The sequence below is a fragment of the Carassius gibelio genome, chromosome A20, assembly GCF_023724105.1.
Source record: "Carassius gibelio isolate Cgi1373 ecotype wild population from Czech Republic chromosome A20, carGib1.2-hapl.c, whole genome shotgun sequence".
Classification (NCBI taxonomy): domain Eukaryota; kingdom Metazoa; phylum Chordata; class Actinopteri; order Cypriniformes; family Cyprinidae; genus Carassius; species Carassius gibelio.
In genome coordinates this window covers 8749152-8774352 of record NC_068390.1, presented here as the reverse complement: position 1 = coordinate 8774352, position 25201 = coordinate 8749152, and the positions used below count along the sequence as shown (strand labels likewise).

The window sequence follows — 25201 nt, the reverse complement described above, 5'->3', positions numbered from 1 at the left end:
CAGCGTTTCGACGTAAAATGCAACTCTTCCCCTTCAACGTGGGAGCGCAACAAGACCACGCCCCTTTTTTGTGTATTCCTGTGGGCGGAGGTTAGTCAAAAAACTGTTCTTCTGACATCATTAATGGAGGAAGTAGAGGGATGTAGTCCAAACTGGTCGTTCGATGTAGGCCAATTGTGTTAAATAAAATATCTTGCTTGGCATTGAACTTTGAGCTTTAGAGTTTTAATGATATTATTTATACTCTAACAACAACATTACACACTAACTAAAGTTTGAAACATGGGATCACGAAGAATGGGACCTTTAATTTTATGTTATATTTTTAATGGATGTCTGTGGGATTAATGCAAATAAATGGCAAAATTCCAATAGCAGATTAAGCTACTGTTTGGTACTGTATACTTGATAGCATAAGAAAAGCCAAAATATTTCATAAATATTTTTAATTTAAATTCAGTGGAAATCTTTGAAGATTTCCGTGGAGTTCTGGGAGCGCAGATTCCATTTGGGACTGTATTACAGAGACCTCTTAATTCTTGAGTATTTCCTCCATGAATAAATAAATAAATACTATTTTTGTTGTTTTCACCATTTGTGTTCCGTATAAGGAAATGACTCAAGACAGATTTGAACCTGCATTCCCAAATCAGCATCTTAGCTCATGTGTCAGCTTGCCACAGCACCAATATATATTTTTTTCTTTATAACTTGAAGATGGTTGCACAAGAGAATGGCCCAAATAACAACAACCCTTATTTGTTAAAGATGTTTACAATTCACTCAGAATGTTTCGCATTAACTTGTGTGCACCACTTGAAAAAGTTCCAGTCCCAAAGCGGATCCTTAAGCCTGCAGCGAAGGAGGTATAAATTCAGCCAATACCAGCACTAAATCTACACAAGGAACTGCACACAACAGACAGTCTCTTAGATCAGGTGCCCACAATCCATCTGTGACAAACTGTGGCAAAAATTGGATAAGCAAGCACTGGTTTCTGGAATATTTCAACTTTATCAAATAAATAACATCTCTCAGGCTTGTGCAGACTACATTACAGTTACCACACAATGGACTGTTATATATGACCAAATTGAAAGATTAAATGTTTCCCTGTTTGCACTCTTGCCTTATATGGATCCCTCTCTTCTCTCCACCAAATGTCCAATTAAAGGAGCACATTAAATGAACACATGGACCCTGTCAGAGTTTCTGCTCATAAAGGTGAACAACAGGACACCCATTACTTTTTCATTAGTCTGAGAGTTTCTATTTACTGTGCAATTAAAACATACACATAAAACATGTAGACCGTTAAGGAAAAGACCAGATGCAGCTCAGGTAATACCTGCAAAAAAAAAAAACGTATGTGTTCTACACACAAGCTGATGTTTATTGTGGGAAAATAGCACAACTGCTTAAGAAACGTCTGGTTTTTCCCAGATCATTATTCAATCTAAGTGGCTGTAAAATGTTAGATGTTTACGTTTCTTTCACTGTAATGGACTTAATTATCATAAACTAGAAAGAGCTTTTCCAAGGAATATTTCTGTCATAGTTCTTGAGTTTAATACCAAGTTCTGCATGCAAAGATGTAAAACCAAAAAAAAAAAAAAAAGACTTGGAGGAAGTGAACTGATGGAAAGAACCAGTCACTACCATAATGTCTTAAATTGATATTTTTGTCAAGTTTTAATGTGAATGGTCATGTCTGACAACACGTAATGACTTAATATAAAAAAACAGCTATCCAGTCTGACTCCGAGTCACAAAGGTCATAAAGAGTGTACTAAAGTTTATTCAATTATTCTTGAGATATCCTCTCTTAAAAATAAAGTTTTTTTTTTTATTGGCGTTGATTGTTCCATGAAGAACTTTTAACATTCATGGAAACTGTCTAGGTTGTTTTGTTATTGGAACTTTCATTTTTAAGAGTGGAACTAAAAATGCCCATAACTTTTGCGGATTTAAATATTAGCACGAATCAGATAATATAACTACGGTATTCTGCATCTAAAAATGAGAAATCTGTGATCATTTTTATTTTCACTTTCTACTGTAACCACAAATGCAGACATTTGAAGAGGAACCAAACAACATCGGAACCCACTGACAAAAAAAAAAAAAAAAAAAAATTCCCATTATAGTTCTATAGAAGTTTTGCAACATGATGGTGAGTAGATTGTGAACTAATAATACAGATGCAGCCTTTATCTTTATTAAAATGATGATATCATATTACCAACAACTACCTTAAAGGGTTAGCTCACCTTAAAATCATAATTATGTTATTAATAACTCACCCTCATGTCGTCCAAAACACTGAGACCTCCGTTTATCTTCGGAACACAGTTTAAGATATTTTAGATTTAGTCTGAGAGCTTTCTGTCCCTCAATTGAAACTGTGTGTATGGTATACTGTCCATGTCCAGAAAAGTTAATAAAAACATCTTCAAAGTAGTAGCATCCGCAAAATGCATAAATGTACATTTTTCAAAATGTTTTCTGTGTTTATTGCATGTGTAATATGCAACATATGGTGATTTTTATCAACACTGAGATTTCCTAACTGTTACATCATTTTAAAACCATCTTGTAACTTCAATTCATTCACTGTGTAAACATCAGGCAATGTCAGGAGATTCGAACATATTGAACAGACTGATCAAAAACAATAGACAAACTTTCATTTCCTCGGATTAGCCTGTTTCACCTTCCCTCCACAGAACCATCTTCAGTCATAGGACTGTTGCGCAATTTAGTAAAGCTGTTTGGCTCTTTCACAATGAACTGACTTGCTATGACATGATTCAGTCCTGCATGTAACTGCAACGCAGTGTAAAAACCAAACATATAAAGTGTGAAGCCACACTAAGAAAGACATGCAGTAGAAACAGGAAGTACAGCTTCATTTCACCCTGTAAATATTTATTTATATTAACCAATGGGTTTCCTGCCGATAAACACTCACTTATTTTCCATCCAGTCTAAAATAATGTTTTAGTGTCCATAAATAATGAAAATAAATAAGTTTACTTTTCTAAAAAATATATATGTATTTATATATAAAAAACTCTTTTATGTTCTCCATGACATTATAGGTGCATTATTATACACCACACAGCTCTTTCATCCTCAGGTCTCAGATCCATCTGTTTAGGTATCCAGTGACCTGGATCTTCAGTATCCGTTATTTTCATTATTTGAGTGAGCGATCGCTCCATGATCCTTTCCACAACACAGGGAGGTTTTAGAGATCAGGAGCCGGGAGTTCCAGGAATTCCTGTGTTAACTTTCATCACACTGCCTCCCGAATCGCCAGGTGCGTTTGACTGATACAGGACTGGATGAATGCTCCGGACCTTCTCCTGGGTGGATTTGAACTTTGCAGTCTTGCACATCTTGTCCCAGAGCAGACGAGGCACTGGAGGGCTGAGGATGATGAAGACCCAGGGGTCTATGATGGGGTTGGCCGATACTAAAAGAAGGGCTATGCGATTGTTTTCGTGAGGACATTTGTAGAAAATGTTGATGTACAGTTGAAACTGTGGAGACAAGAGCACACCGTGGTATGTTGTGCATAAACAATAAATCAAAAATTATGTATTAACATAAAAACATGGTCCCATTTTCCATTACAATGTTCATGTTATAGTGTAAACAATTGTTAAGCTGCTAGAAATGCATTTTGAATAGTGTTTCTAATCCTTAATAAATGAAAATTGAAACTAATTTTTAATTTTACATTACTAGTACCTAGTTCTAAGTCTACTAAGTAATAAAACAGTTACACGTTTCTTCATTCATTCATTAGATACTAGTTTGTATTCCAATATTGACTTGTACAGTATGTAATCAATGTAACTAGTATTGACAGTATTCATTTCATACTACTGCTTATTAATTTGCTATTTATCACTAACTCTGCTTAGTAATTAGTAGTTAAAATGTTACTAGTAACTATTAATACACACTAATACAGCACGTGACTACTCGTATGTCTACTCAATAATAATATGGGAATGGATGCCAATGCCTATGGATAAAAACAAACAAACAGCTATCTAAAACATACTGGTGGACTAGTTATGTGCATAGAAAAAAAGTTACTGTATATTAAGACTAGTGAATAATTTATTAATAAAGATAAGGGACTTTAAAAGATGCTAGTCTTTATGGAACAACCTACTAGTTTAATAAAATATAACATTCTGTCTAGAGTCTACAGATGAAAAAATAGCATTCTGACTCATTTATAGTATAGTGTTCATTCATGTGCATTGCCCCTGTAAACAAATACACTTAAACTTCATAACACAGACTTATAACGTTGAAGAAACAAATAAACTATCTTTATAAAACGAACACTACAGTGTCCTTGCACATACAGGAACAGGACAGTAGTCAGCTCATGTATAAGTAAAGTTTGAAAGAGTGTTTGACAAGTCTGAAGCTGCCTTACCACAAGAGGAAGAGAGCAGATGACGAATGCTATTGTCATGACCCCGAGCAGTACCAGATGTTCAACCTCCTTCGCGATGGATCGTTGCCTCTTGTGTCCTCGCTGCCTTCGGACAGAGCTCCGGTGCGCCTTGCGTCTTCGGTACATGAGTGACAGATGATAGATGACGGACGCGTTGCATAAAACCGTACACACAATCATAATGAGCAAACAAGACGCGTAGATGATATTGAACACTTTATGCTCTGTCGCAGACGGGCGCATGTCTACGAAGCACCACGTACCGGGACAGTACTGAACATATTTCCCAAAGCCGAAGAAAGGTGTGGCACTGAAAAGAGCGCAAAACAGGTATATGAGAGCGATGGTGATGTACCCGCAGCGTTTACTCATGCGCTTCTCGTAACAGTAAGGATGTCCGATGGAGAGCCAGCGCTCCACTGCCATGAAAAGAAGAATGGCGAGAGTGACCATACTGAAAAAAGTCATGGCGTATCCAAAGTGGCCGCAAACTAATCGGCGTTCATTCATACCGATCAGAGATTCATTCCTAAAGTACGCGGTTAAAACCAGTGGACTGACGGAGAAAGTTCCCAGCAAATCCGTGAAGACCAACGATGTGACGAGGACTTGGAACAAAGATGCGGGTTGTTTCCTCCGCCGTAGTTCCAAGAGAATTAGGGCGACCACGTTCCCAAGGACGCCGGCGGAAAACATAAACGCAGTTGTTGTAGGAGATCCACCACCAGAGAGAGTGGGTTTATCATGGCAACTGCCATTAAAGTCTGGAGCCATGCAATCTTTTTCTTCTTCTTCTTCTTCTGAATTTAAGGGAAACTAAATATCATAGCAGAGATGATCCATACTTCTAGTGAAGCCGAACTTTTACCCACAGCTCTTAAACTTTCAAACGAGCGTGAGAGTGAGGAGGAGTTTGAGCAGAGCGTGCTCTGATGTCAACAGCCAATGACTCACCACATCTAGACTTAAAATGCCAAATGAAGTCTCTGAAAATTGTAAAAAATTCAAAAGCTATATCTATTGTAAGATATTATAAATCTGTATTTGGCGTATTGTGAATGTCTCCTTTTATTTTATTTATTTATTTTCTTTTATTTTTTTTATCATCTGTGGAGTTTGTTTTTTTGATGCCTGTTTTTTCTGTAATATTTTTTTTTTTTTTACATATTTTCAATAAAAAAAAGACTAAAAATGCCATCAGATTATTTAAAACCAGATTTGTTTTTTTATTATTATTATTTACTTGTTTACTTTCTAATACTACTTAGATATAAATAAATCGCTAAATTATTTATACATGTTAAATATGTATAAATATTTAATAAACAATGCATTACAGGCTACTATAATATTTTAATTTTATACATTGTATTGATTAATAGTATTTAAAATTACATAACATAAATACTATTTATTTGCAAATTACACGCTATTTAAAAGTTATATAGGGTTTATTTAATGGGTATAAAATCTTGGTTTACCATCTGCATGGCATCATAACGCCTCCCTGTGGAGAATATTCAAGACACAGACGAGTTTTAGTAGAGACCAGTGTTGATTGGACCAAGTGCGCATTATTTAACATTACAAAACATTAAAAGGTCAAAACCTGTAGAGTACAGCTTTTCACTTTTCTATATCAAAGCAAATATTTGCTGGGACAGGCCTCCTGCTAAAAATATTATAACAATTCAAATAAGTAAAAATTAAAATATATTTAAAATGCACAACTTTTATTAGAAATGGGAACCATTCATTTCACAAACTCTACATTTGACATTTACATAATTAATGAAACAGTGTGTGCTCATATAGCATGTGTTCACCATGTGCTCGTTTAGAAAGCAGTGATCAATCATCAGGGGCGTCAGGACTGGGGGTAAAACCAGTACTGATTACTAGGGCCCCAAAGGAAGAGAGAAAAAGTCTGGAATAGATTTTATTTTACCTTGATATTTTCATGGGGGGGGGGGGGGGGGGGGGATGGGCATCAGGACTGCCTATGCATAGGGCCCGGGATCTTGTGGGGGATCATCATCACAGTATCATATTGGCAATAACCCACTTTATCCTCAAATCAACTGGAGCTCCACAGGGATCAGTACTGGGACCACTTTTGTTCTCCATTTCATATTACAAGCAAATTGAATGTATTTTTCTGTCATTCCCATTAAAATATACTTAATTAAATCTCTGTTTCTGTCATTTGATTAATGGGTTTCTTAGCATGTCTGGCGGGCATTTCTGTCTGAAATATTTGAATTCATTGAAAAAGAAGCAGCTGTTCATCCCAGCCAAGTCAAAGCCTTTGCCAAGATCTTGTCATTTCAATAGACAAACTCAACCATCTCACCCAGAAAGCCAAGAGCCTTGACAACGACCTGTTGTTTGCACCCTACATACCACAGTCAAGACATGTAGATTCCTCCTGCAGAAAATCCAGAACATTCATAGAAAGCTGTTGCCAGTGATGGACCCTACATTTACTGATAGCTCATGAGAAGTAACCCGTGCAACTACAGAAAAGTTTTTTCAATGTATTACAGTGACTGTATGATTTATATTTATTACTTTATGTATTACAAATAAGGTATATTGTCTAGTGAACTGATGGCACTGTGCTATTATTGTCTTACTTCATTAAAACTGAAACTCTGTGAAATTAAAAGAATGGGAATGGAAACATTGTCAAAATTTAGTCATGTAATGGTTTCATTAGTAATCATGTTTCAAACCTACATATGTATGTATTTATTCTGAACACAAAAGATAGTTAAAGAATGTAACCAAACAGCTTGAGACTTTCATGGTTGACTTCTATTGTACTTTCTGTCCATACAATACAAGTCAATAGACACTGAACCAGTTTAGTGAGTAAATGATGATAGAATTTTCATTTTTGTGTGGGCTATATCCTTTTAATGTAGCTGTAAGACATTTCAGTGGTTTTGCTACTTAACATCTATTTCCTTTTAGGGAGAGGGTTGGAGTTACAATAATGCTAATGTAAATGCTTTTTAGATTTCATGCTGTCATCTGGGAACATTAAAATATTAGACACTCAGTACTATAAAATGCAGTTGTTTAAATTATAAGAAATGCAACACAGAGGTTGAGGTCTCAATGGCGCAACATGCTAAATTAAGAATGAATGATGAAAAAAATCCTTAAAGGAGTGTGTAACAATATAAAAACTTCACAATATTGGGGAGAAGGAGGCGGGAACTGGCAAACATTTAAATCAAGACTTTAATAATAAAATGATCACAAAACAGTGCGACAGCCCCTCACGGACGACTGCCGCGCACAAACACAAAATAAAGTCCAGGGCTGATCCTCTCTCGTCCTTCACTGTCGTCACTCCTCTTTTTTATCCTTCTGATCTCCTCCGTGGGACTCAAGACTGGTGAGTGTTGCAGGTGTCGCTCATTTCCAAATCACTCCACCATTTTTGTAAGAAACAAATCCAGCATTGTGTCCTATATTGTGTCCGACACGTAAGTGCTACGTTAGCCGAAGGTAAAGTGCACACTCATTGTTTGCCTGGTGCTCGTGTTCTCGATGTTTCTGCGCAGATACCCGCGATCCTGAAGGACGGCGAGAGCCCCAGAGCGGTCGTGCTTCACGCCGGGGTTAACGACACCACGCTGCGGCAGACGGAGACGCTGAAGAGGGACTTCAGGAGCCTGATCGAGACGGTTCGCAGCACGACGCCCGCGGCGACGATCGTCGTGTCAGGACCACTGCCCACGTATCGACGAGGACACGAAAGGTTCAGTAGACTTTTTGCTTTAAATGAATGGTTGTTGTCATGGTGTAAAGAACAGAAACTGCTATTTGTTAATAACTGGAATCTTTTCTGGGAGCGTCCTAGACTGTTTCGCGCTGATGGATTACACCCCAGCAAAATTGGAGCGGAGCTTCTCTCTGACAACATCTCCAGGACACTTCGCTCCATGTGACTAGTAAGACAATTCTCAAATAACCATTATGATGAGTTTTGTTCTAACCGCTTAAATGCTAAAGGTACTTGCGCTGTAAAACCTATTAAGACTGTGTCTGTTCCCCGAATAGTGAGGTCAAAATATAAATATAATGTAGGATCTAGAAAAAATCTTATCGTAATTAAACCAGAAAAATGTAAAGTAAATGAACAAAAACAATTTTTAAAGTTTGGGCTCATAAATATTAGATCACTCGCACCAAAAGCAGTTATTGTAAATGAAATGATCACAGATAATAGTTTTGATTTACTCTGCTTCACTGAAACCTGGCTAAAACCAAATGATTATTTTGGTCTAAATGAGTCTACTCCACCAAACTACTGTTATAAGCATGAGCCCCGTCAGACTGGTCGTGGCGGGGGTGTTGCAACAATATATAGTGATATTCTCAATGTTACCCAGAAAACAGGATACAGGTTTAACTCTTTTGAAATACTTCTGCTAAATGTTACTCTGTCAGACATGCAAAAGAAATCTAATGTATCTCTTGCTCTGGCTACTGTGTATAGACCACCAGGGCCGTATAGAGAATTCCTAAAAGAATTTGCAGATTTCCTCTCAGACCTTCTAGTTACAGTTGATAAGGCGCTAATCATGGGAGATTTTAATATTCACGTTCATAATGCAAATGATACATTAGGACTTGCGTTTACTGACCTAATAAACTCCTTTGGAGTCAAGCAAAATGTCACCGGGCCCACTCATTGTTTTAATCATACACTAGATTTAATTATATCGCATGGAATCGATCTTACTGCTATAGATATTGTACCTCAAAGTGATGATATTACAGACCATTTCCTTGTATCGTGCATGCTGCGTATAACTGATATTAACTATATGTCGCAGCGTTACCGTCTGGGCAGAACTATTGTTCCAGCCACCAAAGAAAGATTTGCAAATAACCTGCCTGATCTATCTCAACTGATAATTGTACCCAAAAATACACACGAATTAGACGAAATTACTGACAACATGGGCACTATTTTCTCTAATACATTAGAAGCTGTTGCCCCAATCAAATTGAAAAAAGTTAGAGAAAAACGTACTGTACCATGGTATAACAGTAATACTCACTCTCTCAAGAAATTAACTCGTAGTCTTGAACGCAAATGGAGAAAAACTAACTTAGAAGTTTTTAGAACTGCATGGAAAAACAGTATGTCCAGCTATAGACAGGCTCTAAAAACTGCTAGGGCAGAGCATATACACAAACTCATTGAAAATAACCAAAACAATCCAAGGTTTTTATTTAGCACAGTGGCTAAGTTAACAAATTACCAGATGCCACCTGATTCAAATATTCCACCAACGTTAAACAGTAATGACTTCATGAATTTCTTCACTGATAAAATAGATAACATTAGAAATACAATAGCGAATGTAGATTCTACAGCGTCTAACACTTCAGTTTCATCCATCGCACCCAAAGATAAACTGCAGTGCTTTACAACCATAGGACAGGAAGAGCTAAATAAACTTATCACTGTATCTAAACCAACAATATGTTTATTAGATCCTGTACCCATTAAATTACTGAAAGAGCTGTTACCTGTAGCCGAAGAACCGCTTCTCAATATCATAAACTCGTCGTTAACTTTAGGACACGTCCCAAAACCATTCAAGCTGGCAGTTATCAAGCCTCTTATTAAGAAACCAAAACTAGATCCTAGTGTACTGGCAAATTATAGGCCTATTTCAAATCTTCCATTTATGTCTAAAATTTTAGAGAAAGTTGTGTCTGCTCAATTGAGCACCTTCCTGCATAAAAATGATCTGTATGAAGAATTTCAGTCAGGTTTTAGGCCCCACCATAGCACAGAAACTGCACTTGTTAAAATTACAAATGACCTGCTCCTTGCGTCAGACCAAGGCTGCATCTCATTTCTAGTCTTACTTGATCTTAGTGCTGCGTTCGACACCATAGATCATGACATACTCATAGATCGATTACAAAACTATACAGGTATTCAAGGGCAGGCTCTAAGATGGTTTAGATCCTACCTGTCCGATCGCTACCATTTTGTTTACTTAAATGGGGAGTCATCTCATTTATCATCAGTAAAATATGGAGTGCCACAAGGATCCGTCCTAGGTCCCCTTCTATTTTCAATATATATGTTGCCCCTTGGTAATATTATTAGAAATTACGGAATTAGCTTCCACTGTTATGCTGATGATACTCAGCTATATATCTCAACGAGACCAGATGAAACTTCCCAATTATCTAAGCTAACAGAGTGTGTTAAAAATGTAAAAGATTGGATGACACACAATTTTCTCCAATTAAATTCGGATAAGACAGAGATACTAATTATTGGACCAAAAAACACTACACAGAATCTTGTAGATTACAATCTGCAACTAGACGGATGTACTGTTACTTCCTCTACAGTCAGAAATCTGGGTGTTATATTAGACAGCAATTTGTCTTTTGAAAATCATATTTCCAATGTTACAAAAACTGCTTTCTTCCATCTTAGAAACATTGCCAAGCTACGAAACATGTTATCTGTTTCTGATGCAGAAAAGCTAGTTCATGCATTCATGACCTCTAGACTGGACTATTGTAATGCACTTCTACGTGGTTGTCCTGCTTCGTCAATAAACAAGCTACAGGTAGTCCAAAATGCAGCAGCTAGAGTCCTTACCAGGTCAAGAAAATATGATCATATTACCCCAATTTTACAGTCTCTGCACTGGCTACCTATTAAGTTCCGTATCAGTTACAAATTATCATTACTTACCTATAAGGCCCTAAATGGTTTAGCTCCAGCGTACCTAACTAGCCTTCTACCACGTTACAACCCATCACGCACCCTAAGGTCACAAAACGCTGGACTTTTGGTCGTTCCTAGGATAGCAAAGTCCACTAAAGGAGGTAGAGCTTTCTCACATTTGGCTCCCAAACTCTGGAATAGCCTTCCTGATAATGTTCGGGGTTCAGACACACTCTCTCTGTTTAAATCTAGATTAAAAACACATCTCTTTCGCCAAGCATTCGAATAATGTATCTTTTTAATTGTGAGTGTAGTTGCATCTGTTCAAAGGTGCATTTTTATTCATTAACTTGGGTTAAACTAATTTTACTTTGTTGGATCAGCAGCTATGCTAATGATGTCTGTATTTTGTTTCTATGTTTCGCCGCGGGATTTACATCCCGTGGTAACTAGGATTTAAACAAGCTCCAGTCTGGATCCAGAACACCTGAGAAGAGATGATGCTGACCCTCAGAGGACCCCAGATGATGCTACCTTGAATCAACAAACAGAACTAACAATTATTGCTAAATGTGTGACTGAATCATATAATAACTTAATTAATAATATTGATAGTTCATCGTCTAGCTGACTACGTCTTGTATTATTATTATTATTTGTATTTTTTCTAAAATCCTGTCAAATGTGCACAAACTACTAGCTACTACTAAATATTGTAGAAACATAATTTTCTGTAAAGTTGCTTTGTAACGATTTATTTTGTAAAAAGCGCTATACAAATAAACTTGAATTGAATTGAATTGAATATAATACCAGGAATGAGCCCCCAGAAAACTCTTTTGGTACTGTACGTACTGCATGTTTACTATGCAATGCAGTACAAGAAATCAAATTAAAATTAAAAATAAATTTCAGTGGCTCAGAAAAAGTTTGTCAAATATGTCTCCTTTTCCAAAACCAGAAATATGAAAACGAAACCCTATGTTCAGGAAAATACTTGGAATTGAATAGTGTTCCTTTACCAGCACTGCAGGTGTGTGTATGTCACAGCAGCATGATGTGCTAAAGTTAAAAAAATATAAAGACAACAGTTCTTATGCTAATGCTTTAGGCCTTATCTGAAGGAAGTGTTTATGAAAATCCAAGGATTCTAACAATCCTGAAAATTATCAAATTTTTCTAGAAATCTAAGTACTTAAAGTAGTTCACCCCAAAATGAGAATTTTGTCAGAAGAACTAAATTTAGCAGTTTTTGGAATGACATGACAGTGAGTAAATGATGATTGAATTTTTATTTATTTATTTATTTATTGGAGGGGTGGGGCAGGTGGGGGTGAACTTCCTCTTTTAAGCTTAGCATTTTATTTTATGGTCTCCAACGTACATCCTACTGGATGTAACTTTTGCAAATACATGTCAGCTTACTAATCCTAACAGTCAAGTTGCAAAGGTACTTATAATTAGTAAAATGTCCAAAGTGGACTTTTGAAATAAAGTGTAACCTAGGGGAATATTTAAAATACTGATTTACTGAAGCACTTGTTTGCACAAATGATTTTCTATTCAAATTTGATGAACATTTGTGCATTGGATGCTTTGTACTCGCATAGAGATTTTGTTAACTATGTGGATTGTGGTTAAGGCATTCTTTAATTTTAAGTGACCACATTGTCACATCTCATGAATTTCTTCAGGGACAATTATATTTAAGTGTTCCAGATCGAAGCTGCTCCCTCTCGAAATGAAGAACTGCTGCGTATTTGCTTTGCCGTTTACAAACGTTTGTTTTATGAATGCTGTTGAAAAAGGAAAAATTTTTCCCTTTTGGACATTCAGTTCTTCATCAAGCTGATAATGAAGTGTATGAAGCACTGAAGATAAAATGGACATGCCAAACACCAGGTTGGTTTTAATAGAGGTGATACATCAACCAAAGAAGAACTCTTCTACAGTCTGTTTGGCTCCAATGAGACCAGCAAGAACCTCTATATGTGAGTGCATGAAACGTTAATTACAGTAGAATCAAACACGCCTCCAGATAAGTCTGCTTATGAGACACAAATGGACATCCCTGCTTCACTTATTCAATAGCTTTTAAAATCGAACCAAGAACTACTACATGCCAGTTCAAATAACATGACCAAAATGTGTGGCTTGCACCTGAGATTTTGCTCTCAGGATGGTTTCTGTACAGTCTATCTATCCAACTGGTCCATGCTGTCATAAAGTTCAGCTAAATAATGTGGACATCCATGGCTTTGCTGTGGTGGGAGAAGATCAAGTAAACATCTCCACAGTCCTGTCCCAGGGCTCTGATGGCTGTGAGCCTGCTGGTCTTAACATTTGGCTGGCTGTTTGCTCTTGAGCTCCAAGACGTTCTGAATGGCTTCAGCATAGCTGCTGTGACTGTTTTTTTTCTTATCTTATCTATTATTTTATGTCACACAGATCATGAAGAAGTCTAAAAAAGAAAAATATGTTTTCTCCATGCTAAGTTTTCTGTTCAGGCAGAGCTGGTCTTCAGCCAACAAGGTCAGTGTATTACCATTATTCAAGAGGCTCGAGGAATGGATTCATATAACCACTTGAAGTTCAATATAAGAATCCAACAGTTTCTCACGACCAATTTGTAGGTATTTTAAGAGGTGGCTAATTCATTCGACCTCACTCGTACGATTTGTCTAGACCCCAGTGATGGGTAGGATTAGGGGAGGGTTCAGCTGTAGGTCATGTGTACAAATTCACTCGAAATTGTGCAACTCATAAAATACATACGATTTAGCACAAATCATATGAAATCGTATGAGTGAGCTCGTATGAATTAGTCACCTCTTGAAAAATGTATGAATTGACATGAAATTAGGCTGAATCAATCAGGTAATTCTTGTAAACAATCTTGGGAGAGTACTGACTAGGGTTCATTTTCAATAATTCCACACAAGATGCTCATTACTGAGTAACTTCATTTTAGATACAGCATTTCGGCAGTCAACGTTTCTATAAATGATCCACTAAAAAAAAAAAAAAAAATGAAGGAAGGAAGGAAGTAGCGCTGTAATGATAACAAAGTAACCTGTAAGTTCATCTAAAAAAGAAAAAAAAATCTAATTGCTGACATTCTGTATGGAATGTGATAACAGATAAAAATGGGGTAAAAAAAAAAGTTGCAATTATGAGATAGTAATTTATGAGATGAACTTCAAAGTTATGCAATAAAAAGTAGATTTGAGATTCTAAGTCATAATTATGACGTTTTTTTATGACAAAAAAATTGAAATTATGAGGTATTAAGTCATGATTATGAGGCAAAATAAAAGTATGACATAAAAAATGAGATTATGAGATTCTAAGTAATAATTATAAGGTAAAGTAATACGTATGACATAAAAAAATTGGTACTAATTCATGAGATGAAGTCAAAATTATGAGATACTAAGTCCTGGGATAAAGCTGAAATTATGAGATAAGTCCCTCTCGCGACTGTAGACGGTAATGCTTTCTCTTGGTTCATGTCTCTCGGTTCATTTATCTCGGTTCATGTTAAATTAATTTTGATAAATAAGTCGCACCTGACTATAAGTCGCAGAACCAGCCAAACTATGAAAAAAAGTGCGACTTATAGTCCGGAAAATACGGTAATTATCACTCAGTATGTCATCGTTTAGAAAGTTTGTGTTATAGTTGTTATTATGATTTACCAAAGCATTTAGTTGTTATATGGCGGAAATGGGCTCTCATAAATGGTGTGAGAAACATCCCACTGTTGTTGGACTAAACATCGACACCACTAGGCCAATGAAATGTCCAAAGCTACAGGAGATATTCTGATTACCTGAAAAATCCTTCATTCCGATAATACTAATGTAACTCTTTTATGAACATTCATGTTTTTTATTGATAGTCCTTTTGCATATTTTAAAAGCAATAAACTACTCGAGTCCAAAGTTAATGCTTTAATAATGCTCAGCTGTGACATCATCTTCACTGCAAGAGTACATGGTGGTTTCAGAAAATTGCTGATCGGAGACATTCTCCTAGCTGCTACACCACAATGTGAACATGATGGTCATGTTCACAGAAGGAACCACCTTTAGATATGCCAGAGCCAAGTGGGGCCTGTAGGAGGTAACAACATACTGATAACTAAACCATACTACCTTATGGCCTTTATTAGTTCCGTTTCAGAACATTTTGTATCTTGTTCAAGTCATTGTTTAACTGTATGTTATCAGACGAGCTCCCTGGACTTTTGGAGTTGAACCTCATTTCGACTGGGAAGCACCACTGTGACCCCACGGCTCTCTGCCTCCCAGGGGATGGCACTCATTACCATTGTCAGTGTGCCATGGGCTTCCAAAGGGATGGATGCAACTGCTATGATACAAATAGTTCAGTGTTTATCTATGACATATTTTGACATCAAGCCAAGCGCTTGCTATGACTGCTCCTTTGAGAGTTCCCTTAAAGACTGTGTGTAATTTTCTCATGCCATTATTAAATTACTGCCTTAGTTAAAGTTCAGAATGGCTGTCTTGGATTTTGTGTATGTGATCCAGATGTTGATGAGCGCACAGAGGCACATAAGCAACTTTGCAAGTACGTGTTAACTTATTCTAACCCTATCTCTACCAGTCTACTTATACACTACTAATAATCTAATGAGAGTCAACATGTATGTGCCACATTACCGATAGTCAACAAAATGTGTTAAAGGGACCATCAATATAAAGTGAAACCCATTTTTTATTAAATGAAGCCTTATTGAAGCAAAAATAGACAAAAGTTAATGGTACGATTACGCTGATATTGGCTCAGTATTAATTTCTTGTTTATTGAACTACAGTGATGATGTGACACAGAGAGTTTTTAAAAACTCGGTTGAATCTGTTGCTTGTTGAAATGATTCACTGTTTAGAAGCACTTGAAACCCCCAACGTCAAGTTCAGATATTTCAAACTTATTTCCCACCCTAAGCGAACAAGGAAAAAAAACCTTGATATATTCGTATATATTGGGGTTTTTACATGTGTGAAACTGCTATTTAGTTATGGCCACTTTTGAAACACTGTTTTATTTAGCTTGGAAACTTCTATGAATCTTTGTTGTGAATCAGTCATGTTTCAAACTGTCTAAGCTAAGCGATTTGAGAAACCAAGGCTTTGTGCCATCATATGTTTTCTAAAGGTTTCTGCATTTTGGTGGTTCACCACTTGAGGGGGTGGTCTCGTGAACCCTTGTGAGTATAATGAAAATAAGAGAATTCATGTTAATTGCATCTGATGGGCCTGATTATCTTTCGAGTAAATGATTCAATGACTCGATCTACTGACGTAATAATGTTTTCTGCGGAAAAATTGCCAATGAAAAATCCTACCACAGACTGGCAACTTAAAGTGCTGTAGGATTGTTGGAACGCTTCAGTTAATTTGCAAAATGTATGTAAATATTCATTTTAAGGCACAATTTACAGTAATTCATGAATCATGCTCATTCAACACAGACATTTTCATGCATGAGGATGACTAATGCTCTTCAATCACAAGTCTAATTTATGCAACCAAACATGTGCTACACATTTGAGAGTTTTTTTTTTCATAGGAGGCCCGTCATTTTCTTCTTTTACAGACATTGATGAGTGTTTTTGCAGCTCTGTTATCTGTTTGCTTCCTGCTCCAACACCCAGGGCTCCTTCCACTGCCACTGCTGGCCTGAATACAAGGGCGACGGCTTCCTCTGCCAACCACCACGTAAACCACAACACTTATCAAACAAAAACATATCAGTCTCCCTGTCAGCTCAGTAACAGACTGTTCTCTTTATTTATAACACAGAAGAAGTCCGGCAACCAAGTCAAATATTATGTTCAGTGGCTAATTATAAATCAGTCAAACACAAATGCGTTGTTTAATCATTCATAAGCAACACGTAGAACATGTTCCTGGAACAATACCCTATGTTCCAGGACTTGGCTTAATCCATCATGCCATTCAGTGAATTCTGATCATGTATTTAAATGTTCAATGGTCCTCTGTATTTTTTTATGCTAGAGAAGTGCAAACCACCCTTAATTGTGTAACATCATCACAGAGAAATTCTGCAGGAGGATCTAATCATCTACCCAGGCTTGCAGGCCTTTATTCCTCAGTACAAAGCCCTGCAATACCTGGACAGTAGAGGGCAGGACAGACAATGCCTGGCACAGCGCAAGCCAACTGTGATCACCCTCACATTCTGCACTTACTGCTCTCTAACCCTTGATATGGTCAGAAAAACACCTCCTTTGTTTTTGAAAGAAGTCTAGTGTGCTTATGAAGGCTGCATTTATTAGAGTATACAATTGGAGTAGTGATATTGTGAAACATTATTTAATATATAGCTTGTTTCCAATGCAACATTTATCATGTTCATATAGTTTAACTTGATGTGTAGAATAACTAAAACTAAAACTCAAATAAAAAGGTATAAAAATATATAGACATACAGTACAACATAAACTAATAAAACGGCAAAAACACAACAATTTTGACCTAAAATGAACACAGTTCAAAATTAAAAATTCTAATTAAAATATTAACAAAAACTATAATAGAATCTAAATGACACTAAAATAACACTAGTCTTCAGTGTCAAATGATCCTTCAGAAATCATTGTGATATGCTCATTTGGTGGTGAAGAACATTTCTTTTATAATAATAAAGCATAGATGTATTAACCCTTAGGGGACTAAGCCCTTTTTGGTCCGTTTTCTCTATTTTTACATTTCGGCTTATAAACCATATGTAATGAGGATGGACCACCATGTATTTGGTATCAATGGATTCAGAAGACCCTAAGCTACCATAAGCATGCATGCAATATGTCTATAAAGGAAGTATGAGTGGAAAATTGTACAATAAACTAGAGAATTTCAAAGACGAAAATTAGATTTTTGTCATTTATTACTGAAAATCCTACCTCACACAACAATAGTTAAAAGTTTTTGACCCAAAAATATATTTTTCAAACTCTTTGCTTGACAGAAATGGGTTAATGTTCAATCAAATGTGTAAAGATCAATTAAATAATTAACTTTATTTACAAACAGTCCTAGGCGTTTTTTTTTATTTTTGGGACTAAGCCCTTTTTGGTCTGTTTTCTCTATTTTTATATTTGGGCTTATAAATCATATGTAAAGGAGATGGAACACCCTGTGTTTGGTATCTATGGATTCAGAAGACCCTAAGCTACCATAAGCATGCATGCAATATGTTTATATAAAGGAAGTATGAGTGAAAAATTTTACAATAAACTAGAGAATTTCAAAAACGAAAATTAGATTTTTGTCATTTATTACTGAAAAACACACAATATAGAACAGTTTTTGAACAAAGAAAATATATTTTTTCAAACTCTTTGCTTGACAGAAATGTGTTATTGTTTAATCAAATGTGTAAAGAACAATTAAATAATTAACTTTTTTTAAAAACAGTCCTAGGCATGCCAGTGAGCAAAGAAAGGCCTCTCCAGTAATTGTTCCAGAGCTTGTTCTGCCGTAAATCTTTTACTGCTTGCCATTTTGATAAAACAATTCTGTAATAATGCTGTATCTCTCTCGAATTTATCTCTTTGTGCTCGCTAACACTCCGATCACTTTCTGCTTTCTCCACGTGATGCTGATTCTCCGATCGCTCGAATTTAGCTCTTTGTGCTCGCTAATACTCCGATCGCTCTCTGGAACACTCCGATCGCGTTCTGCTTTCTCCACCCTGATGCTGATTCTCTGAACGCTTATTGATTACATGTCTTTTACTATAGTCCAGCCAGCTTTTACAAGGCTACAGCAGAGCTACAGAGTCCTCTGAATCGCTAGAAGACATAACCTTCCTCTGATTGGGTTAGAAAAAGACTCCTCCCAGCGGCAATTTTTCCATTGGCTGTTGCGTGTTGAATCTGCCTAGCACAATCGTTTTCATTGGCCTGTTTACGCAGTGGTATTGCGCAATAAGGGAAGTGTTTAATATACAAACTGGACACCGCTGTTTTCAGCGGAATCTGAGGAAGACGGCAAAAAAACCCGCATCTCTCTAGCATTAATAGTTTTTGAGATAACTACACATTTGTAAAAGTATGCCATTTTGGGCGGTACCGCCTAATCCGTCCCCAGAGGGTTAATAAAAACCTAATAACCCCAAACATTTGAACAATATTATGTAATAATCTTGTTTTTATTCAGTAAAATTGCCCCTTGAAAAATGTCCATATATATGTATATGTATGAGCACATCCTGGTCATCGTTGACTAAGTCCATCGCCCAGGAGCTGTTTCTGCTGGCCAGCCGAGTCGGCCTCCCCTCGGAGATCCTGACTGACCAGGGAACCCCCTTCATGTCCCGGCTAATGGCGGACCTCTGCAGGCTGCTGCCGGTGAGGACCACCGTCTATCACCCCCAGACCGATGGGCTTGTAGAGAGATTTAACCAAACCCTCAAGCAAATGCTCAGACGCGTAGCGGCGCAGGACAAGCGGGATTGGGACCTCATGATCCTCTACGTGCTCTTTGGGATCCGCAAAGTTCCTCAGGCCTCAACTGGCTTTACCCCCTTCGAGCACCTGTTCGGCCATCAACCTTGGGGCCTCTTGGATGTGGCCTGGGAAGCATGGGAGCAGCAGCCTGCCCCCCAACGTACCATCATCAAGCACGTCCGACAAATGAGGGAACGGATCGACCGAGTTATGCCGTTAGTCCGGGAACACATCACCAGGGCCCAGCAAGCGCAGCAACGACACTACGACTGGGCTGCCCAACCACGGGAGTTCCAACCGGGAGACCGCGTCATGGTCCTGGTCCCCAGCTCTGCATGCAAATTCCTGGCCTCATGGAAAGGACCCTACTCGGTGGTGGAGAGGATTGGGCCGGTCACATACCGCCTGAGACAGCCGGGACGATGGCAGGCGGAGCAACTCACATCAACCTCCTGAAGAAATGGGTGGGGACCCGGGACCAAGTAGCTGCCCTGAGCCTCACCGAGCCCATCGTTGTGGATGTCAACCCCCACCTCTCGGCTGCCCAGAAGACGGAGCTGCAGCACCTGGTCAGTCAGTTCCAGGATGTGTTCTCCTCCCAGCCCGGGCAGACCAACGGGCTTCAGCACCACATCAGGACGCCCCCAGGAGTCGTCATCAGGCAACGGCCCTACCGGGTCCCGGAAGCTCGTCAGCAGTCTATTGAAGAAGAGGTCCAACAAATGCTGAATGCCTGAACAAAGTCTCCGAGTTCGACGGGTACCCCATGCCTCCGGTCGAAGAGCTGCTGGACCGCCTAGGAAGGGCCCAGTACATCAGTACCCTGGACCTCACCAAGGGCTATTGGCAAGTACCGCTCTCCAAGGCCGCCAAGTCGAAGACTGCCTTCTCCACCCCCAGTGGCCATTGGCAGTACCGGACCCTTCCCTTCGGCCTACACGGGGCCCCCACGACGTTCCAGCGAATGATGGACATCATCCTGCGGCCCCACCAGGCATACGTGGCCGCCTACCTGGATGACGTCGTGATCCACTCCGAGTCATGGGAAGAACATCTGGATCATCTGCAGAGCGTGCTCTTGGAGCTCCGGCGGGCTGGGCTCACCACCAACCCCCGAAAATGCCACCTAGCCCTCTCTGAGGCCAAATACCTGGGCTTCCAAGTCGGCCGAGGTCTCATCCGGCCACAAGACAAGAAAGTCGAGGCCATCCACGCCGCCCCAAGTCCCCGGACAAAGACCCAGGTACGAGCCTTCTTGGGGTTGGCTGGTTATTAACGATGTTTTATCCCCAACTTCTCCTCTTTAGCCGCCCCCCCTGACAGACCTGACCAGGAAGGGGCAGCCGGAGAAAGTATGTTGGACTCCGTCTGCACTCATGTCCTCACCTGTACTCCGCGCCCCGGACTTTAGCTGCCCCTTCCTGCTGCAGACGGATGCCTCTGAAGCCCTGGCCATCAGGTGGGCAGTCCTTGAGCTCCGGTACTACCTCCTTGGCCACAAATTCACCCTGGTAACTGACCACGCGCCCCTACAATGGATGGCCCGCGCTAAGGACACCAATGGCAGGGTGACTCGATGGTTCCTAGTGCTCCAGGACTTCCACTGTGAAGTTCACCATCGAGCTGGGGCCACCAACGCAAATGCCGATGGCCTCTACCGAATCTGGACAGCTTATGCAGGTCTGTCAGGGGTCATTCCCCACCCTCCCCTAACTTCACCCCTACTGTCTACATATGTTCACAGGACCAGAACGACGCTTGGGGGGGTGGGGAATGTGACGAGCGTTCCAGGAGGAATCAGCGTTGCCCTGGCAACCAATGGAAAACACCTGCACGTCCTCATCACCAGCTGATCGGTCACAGCTGCTCCCCATCAGCCTGCACCCTCTTAAACAGCATACGTGGCACTCAGAAGAGGTTCTCGAACCGAATGCAATGCTGGTCTAATCCCTCTCTCATTTCTTCGCAGAAAGCAGCGAGTGACCGACAGCCCACACACTTTGGAGCTAGTCAGGACACCCACTTTCACCTTGACTGGCACCGAAGAGCACGGAGAGCACACGGGAAGCACCGGCCACCAGAAAGCAGATCAGCTCACTTCACCAGGCACCCTACACTTACAAATAAATCCACCCTCCGGGGCATTTAATTCAAGCACCCCTTGTTGAGTGATTCTTCACCCCGTGACTATTTCAGACAGGAACCACTTTGGCAAGTTAACTTGAGTTTAATGAACACAATTTATCTTTGGCGGTATGGTTCCTTATGGAGGTTCTTGCTCCCAGAATAATTGAACTTACAAGAGCTTTAACATTAACCCCCCGGAACCATGAATTTAGAAATACATAATAATTTAGACTTTTTAATAAAGTCTTTAAAGCAAACGGTGATAATCATGTAGATGTGGCAGTGGTACGTCTATCCTGTAGCCTGGTTATGAAGATGGGTGTCTCTCCGCAAAGAGGTCCATGCCAGCTAAGATTTTTGGAAGCCTTAGTGATCTGAAACAAACAAGACGACAGCCAGAATGTGCGCAGTAATGTGCTCATGCATATAATGGGGAGGGAGGGAGGGTTGCGAGTCTTTGAGCATACTGACCGAGCAGTAGTGGCACGTATATATATATATATATATATATATATATATATATATATATATATGTCCCGTGTCTAATAGGAGAGATGTGGTGATTGGAGCGATTTGACAGCTGACCGCATCAGCCGTTCACAGCCTTGCCTCCGTGGCCTAACTGAACTGACGCTGCGCTCGATATATATATATATATATATATATATATATATATACACACACTGTATATACTATTTGATGGCAAAATTATTTTACTTTTATTATTATGATTAATACTGTTGTTATTTTTGTTATTATAATACACATACATAAAATAACTCTCAACATGAGGGTCATTTATCTATCTAAAATATATATGTATTTTGTATTCTTTTAGTTTTTATTAGTTTTAATCTGCTGAAATCTGCATGGTCCATTGCCATTGAAGTTGCTGTAAAAATGTGAAGATCAGCAATAAGCTTGCAAATGAAATCATTCAAAACACATGGACTCAGATGTTGTACTGCATGTGTGTTGTGGGAGTGGTGTTCAGTTCCAGCTCTACATGACTTGATTATCCCTCAGGAGACAGCCTTACTGTAATTAACGCTCACATAGTCAGTCATTGAGGCAAGATATATGGATGCGGTCGAAACTTCAGAAAAATGGGTGTGTTTTTCAGAAGAAATATTGTGTCTTACTCAGTGGCGCTGCTTCCCCGTGTGGAGACTTCCACTCATGACTCACTATTATGGTCAGCCGTCTGTCCTCTCAGGACTACATGCCCCTGTGTGACGCTCACGGGAACTTCCTGTCTGTGCAATGTTACTGCAACGGCAGTTTCTGCTGATGTGTGGACCGTCGAGGAGGAGAAATAACGATGATGTAAAGCCTCCCTGTGAGTAATGAAGCTATTTAGGACACACTTCATACATGGAAAAGCCTGAAAAGAAACATTCCATTGAAAGATTTGCAAAATCACAAAATCACATTAAAACTAAGCAGTGTTATCAAAGATGCACACATCTAAAATAAAACAGCTTTTTCAGTTTTATCTTTTTTATCTATCTATCTATCTATCTATCTATCTATCTATCTATCTATCTATCTATCTATCTATCTATCTTTCTAGACTGTCCCATTTTAATAATAGGGAATTATTATGGTTGCATTACCATCATTTTCTCTTCAGATTCCCTAATTATGCAATGTGAAATTCCAGGCTTGGTCCAGCTGGAGGGATTTGCGGTGGACACTGTGCACAGGAAGTTATTCTGGGTAGACAGTGGGAAAGACAGGATCGAGACATCTGACCTGGATGGCAGGAACAGAAAAGTGCTGATTGATTCTGATTTGGTGAATCCCATCAGCATGGACGCTAAGAATGGGTCAGTACATTGTATTTACCATTATGCATAAACAAATTATTTCGAGCTATCGTAAAACACAAATAAATGTATTAACTGGAAGCTTGTGTGCCTTGTTTTTGCAAAAATACATATGGGAAAATGTACATACACACTACAGTTAAAAAGTGTGGGGTCAGTAAGAGTTTTGAATGTTTTTGGAAGAAGTCTCTCATGCTCACCAAGGTTGCATTTATTTGATCAAATACAGTAAAATCAGCAATACTGCGAAATATTTTTATGATTTAAAATAACGTTTTTCTATTTTAATATATTATAAAATGTTATTTATTCCTGTGATGCAAAGCTGAATTGTCAGCATCATTACTGCAGTCTTCAGTGTCACATGATCCTTCAGAAATCATTCTGATACGCTGATCTGCTGCTTAAGAAACATTTATTAATGCTGAATTGCAGTTAAGTGTAGTTGTGCTGCTTTACATTTTTACAGAAACCCAGACACTTTTTTGTTTTTTATTATTAATACAAAGTTCAAAAGAACAGTGTTTATCTGAAACTTAATGCAACCTTGCTGAAGAAATGTATTCATTTATGTTTAAATAAATATGACTGAGAGTGTGAGGAGGGACATGAGAGGACGCCCACATTGGTGTTCCTGTGGGTCTCATGTTGCCCAATGCCCTGACACAAATCACCTGTGCTTGGCAGATGCAGGTAAGAGTTTTCACAAAATATAGCATCTTACAAAGATGAAGTACAAACTGAAGCTAAAATTCAACTGAATCACCAAACACAAAGAAACTGGAGTTTATATCTCCAGACGGGACAGAGAGAGACATGGGTTCCAGGATGCTTTGAACTAGTTCAGCCTGGCAATCTATAACAGCCACTTTTACTACAGTGACTGAGAGAGGTGAGTCTCTGACACACTGCATCGATTTGATCTGTTCATTTATAGAGACCCCTGGACTCTGCACTCAACAGATTTTTGACTCTATGGATTTTCGGTTCATAAATGAAAGTGAATAATGAAAACAAAAGAACCCAAATCTGAGAGAGACTGCCAAATGATTGGACTAGCATTTTCAACTATTTTTTTTTTTAATTCCACCCAGTATTTTTTTTTATATATAATATTACTTTAAATTAACTATTCGTTTTATATTCATATTTAAATTTATCTTATTTTAAATTTAACATTTTGTTTAATATTTTGTCATTTTGTCATGTGCTTTTGTCGTTTTTATTTGTTTTATGTAATTCATTTCAATTTATTTAAAAATAATTAAAATTGACATAATTAAATAAAATTGGTGTTCGTCTTATATGTGTTATTTTATTTCAGATTTATTTTAATCAACAATAACTTTTTTTTTTTATAATAACCTTGACGTCACCCCAAACAACCTGAACCTGAAACTCAGTATTTTCACCAATAGGTGGCGCCACTGACAAACATATTGTTATTTTTTGGAATTCATTAGAAAAACGTGAATGGTTCGAAATGGTGTGTGTAAATTAGAAATACGTTAGATAAAGATTTCAAACCAAATGAA

At 38.5% G+C, this 25201-nt stretch overlaps 1 protein-coding gene across 1 annotated transcript; it reads right to left on the bottom strand.

Moving 5' to 3' along the window:
- Positions 1–832: 832 nt before the first annotated feature.
- LOC127939063 (prostaglandin E2 receptor EP2 subtype-like) lies at positions 833–5458 on the bottom strand. The gene is made up of 2 exons (XM_052536064.1): positions 4463–5458; positions 833–3545 (listed from the first exon to the last, which is right to left on the bottom strand). Exons 1-2 carry the CDS (start codon positions 5255–5257, stop codon positions 3258–3260), a joined length of 1083 nt encoding a protein of 360 aa, XP_052392024.1. The 5' UTR covers positions 5258–5458; the 3' UTR covers positions 833–3257.
- Between the last annotated feature and the right edge of the window lie 19743 nt (positions 5459–25201).

Excerpts from the sequence above, each read along its gene's own strand:
- LOC127939063 (XM_052536064.1), bottom strand. The coding sequence starts at position 5,257 with ATGGCTCCAGACTTTAATGGCAGTTGCCATGATAAACCCACTCTCTCT. Across the intron at positions 3,546-4,462 it reads TCTGCTCTCTTCCTCTTGTG|TTTCAACTGTACATCAACAT; the intron begins GTAAGGCAGCTT and ends TTGTCTCCACAG.